General features: G+C 44.8%; 1 protein-coding gene across 3 annotated transcripts in view; it reads left to right on the forward strand.

The window, feature by feature from the left end:
* The first annotated feature begins 275 nt into the window (after positions 1 to 275).
* The window catches only part of LOC126572069 (myogenesis-regulating glycosidase), a 10276-nt gene continuing 8051 nt past the window's right edge, over positions 276 to 2500 (forward strand). The window contains exons 1-3 of one of the 3 annotated variants that reach the window (XM_050231098.1): positions 276 to 425; positions 1080 to 1529; positions 1595 to 1745. In XM_050231098.1, the coding sequence (XP_050087055.1) occupies positions 1204 to 1529; positions 1595 to 1745 (477 nt within the window). In that variant the 5' untranslated portion in view covers positions 276 to 425; positions 1080 to 1203. Of the gene's footprint in view, positions 426 to 461; positions 646 to 806; positions 912 to 1079; positions 1530 to 1594; positions 1746 to 2500 lie in introns of those variants that run through there. The other 2 variants (XM_050231096.1, XM_050231097.1) reach the window with 2 other exon arrangements.

Consider the following 2500-nt stretch of genomic DNA (forward strand, 5'->3'; position numbering starts at 1 on the left):
TTTGGTTATGATAAACAATCAATTCACATTATCGTCCAGTTGATGGGCCACACACGGGCACGAGTGTTTTACCGCTGTTGACATATGTGGTCATTTCGTGGCGCAAGTATAAGGTTCGTTCGCTATGCTTGTATGCGCTGTCGCACTAATGGCTGATAGACAAGCACCTTCTTCTGTCTGACTAATCGAGATGGAGAATTAGCGCACGCCAGGTGGTTTGTGAAATGCTGTGTTCGACCTGTCCCCTTAAGCGTTAAACGTGAATCGTTTAGTCCAGCTAAGGCATTCGTGGGTTGGGCTAGCGTGTGCTTCTTGACTCAAAGACTCAAAGAAAGATATCTTACTCCAGTCAGCCTGGAGCCCATGTGCCTAATTTTCACGGTAGTTATGAACGTGGCCATTTTTAACAGACCAGTGCTAAACAGGTGAGGAGTTCAAGACGTCGGAACAAATTAGAACAAAAGGAATCAACGTTCGAACTGCGCTCGAGAAGGGGAGCGACTGATTTCTTCATTTAGAGCTTCAGAGCTTGTCCTCAGGTTGCAAAGATAAGATAAAGATCCGAAGCAGTTCAAAGAATTTCAAACAAATTTGAGCGATCACGGATTATCGAGCTTGCGGTGGATCATTTTCGTATCTTATCAGGTATGCTTATAAGTGTAATAAAGCTAGTATCGAGTGTGCGCCTTTTGTGAACTAGTGAATCGCTTGTTTAGCTTTGCAAGGGCCGCGTATTGAAGACTGCCGCGCTTTAAACTATGCTTTAACATTCCAAGTGGCGCGCTCATTGTGGTTAGCTTCACATGAGTGGTTTCTCTATCAACGTTCCGATGGTGACATTCAATCCGAGTCCATAACGTGGCATCGATGGGGAGAAGGAAAAAAAACTTATAAGATACGTGACGATTGTGGTGCGTTACCTTATTTGTGGTGTTGGGTAGGATTTCAAGTGCAAACGCACAGTGGGTCAAAGTGGTTGGGAATGGAAACTATTGTCTTATAGTAGTATCGCTACTACATCTACCAGCCATTTAGCTATTTGAAATATTTTACATTAATTTTTGAGAATTATGTTCCAGTATAACAGAAATTGTGAGAGAATATCTTGGGCCCAACGAAGAGTGGATTCACCTCTGAGCGATTCAAACGACAGACGACGGTGCTAACAAATCGGCGAGGCCACTGCGAGCGGACACGAGCGGAATGCAACAGGAGGGTTCGTCATCGTTTATCAGGCAGCATGAGCGGGCAATGGCGGAGGGTCAGTACCGGGCCACCGTGGAGGAGAAGATCCCTTTCGTCGATTCAGATCACGACGACGAGTGGCTCGAGGCTGTCGATCGATCGAGTACTGCCGCCACTAGTAGTAATCGGTCAGTCGCCGACGAGGACGATATGATGACGGAGAGCCAAGAAAATCTTGCGCGGGCCTTTGTGAGCCGTGGTGGCGCTAGTGGCCCATCACTGGCTGAGCGAAGAATGCAGGGAAAGCTTACCGTATCCATCGAAAACAACACAGCTGAAGATAGGTAAGAACTGGTGACAATAGTTAAATGTGCGGTCTAGTGAAAGAAAGAGTCCTTTCTTTGCTTAGCGATCTATCTGATGAAGCCAGAGATGAAGCGAGGGACTTAATATCAACAGAAGAACGGTCTAGGGGCCTACGAAGAAATTCCATTTCTCTGCCCTCACTAAACGTGAACGAGCTGCAGAAGATGGAATCAATTGCCCAGCAAGAAATAATGGTAAGTAACATGCTCTTCAATTGTTAAGCCGGGGATACATGAAGCGTAAACTCTCGTATAAACTCAGAATATAATGCCAAAAAGTTTGCGCTTCGTGTGGCAGGTGTGGCAGGCAGGGGCAATTACATTCGTGCACCTGCAATTACACTATGCTATTACATCAATTACATGTTGATTTCTGAACATCTTCTTTTATATCTTAAGATGTTTTTACTGTATATTAGCGATTGTAGAACATTCAATTCTTCAGAACGCTGCGCTTCATGTTGGTGCTGTGTTTACGCTTGCTTTTACGCTCGGATTTACGCTCCGCGGGCCTATAATCTTTTTGACATAAGCATAATCTTTTTGGCATTACACTCTGAGTTTATACGAGAGTTTACGCTTCATGTATCCCCGGTTATATGGTTCAGTGCCACAATAAGTGCTGTGATTACTGAAACCCTGTTGCACGAACTAAGGCCACGTGTAATAGTTCTAGCTCATTTTCTGGAACCGCTCAACATACACGCTAGTTTTGCGTCACGATTGTGAGCGTGGTGGTTCCAATTGTAATGCTCGGTAATTTGTTGGCAAATATTGAGAGCATCCACGACTGATTCGTCTATCAAATAGTCCCCATTGCCCTTTAGATGTTGGTCGCTAATCGAATAACAAAGGTGGACGCCGGAATGATATTTTCATTACTCATTATGTTACTTCGAGCTCAAACATCAACCGCATCGCTGTGTGCCGCTGCAATCTCTTTTGACTTC

Source organism: Anopheles aquasalis, chromosome 2 (assembly GCF_943734665.1).
Source record: "Anopheles aquasalis chromosome 2, idAnoAquaMG_Q_19, whole genome shotgun sequence".
Lineage (NCBI taxonomy): Eukaryota > Metazoa > Arthropoda > Insecta > Diptera > Culicidae > Anopheles > Anopheles aquasalis.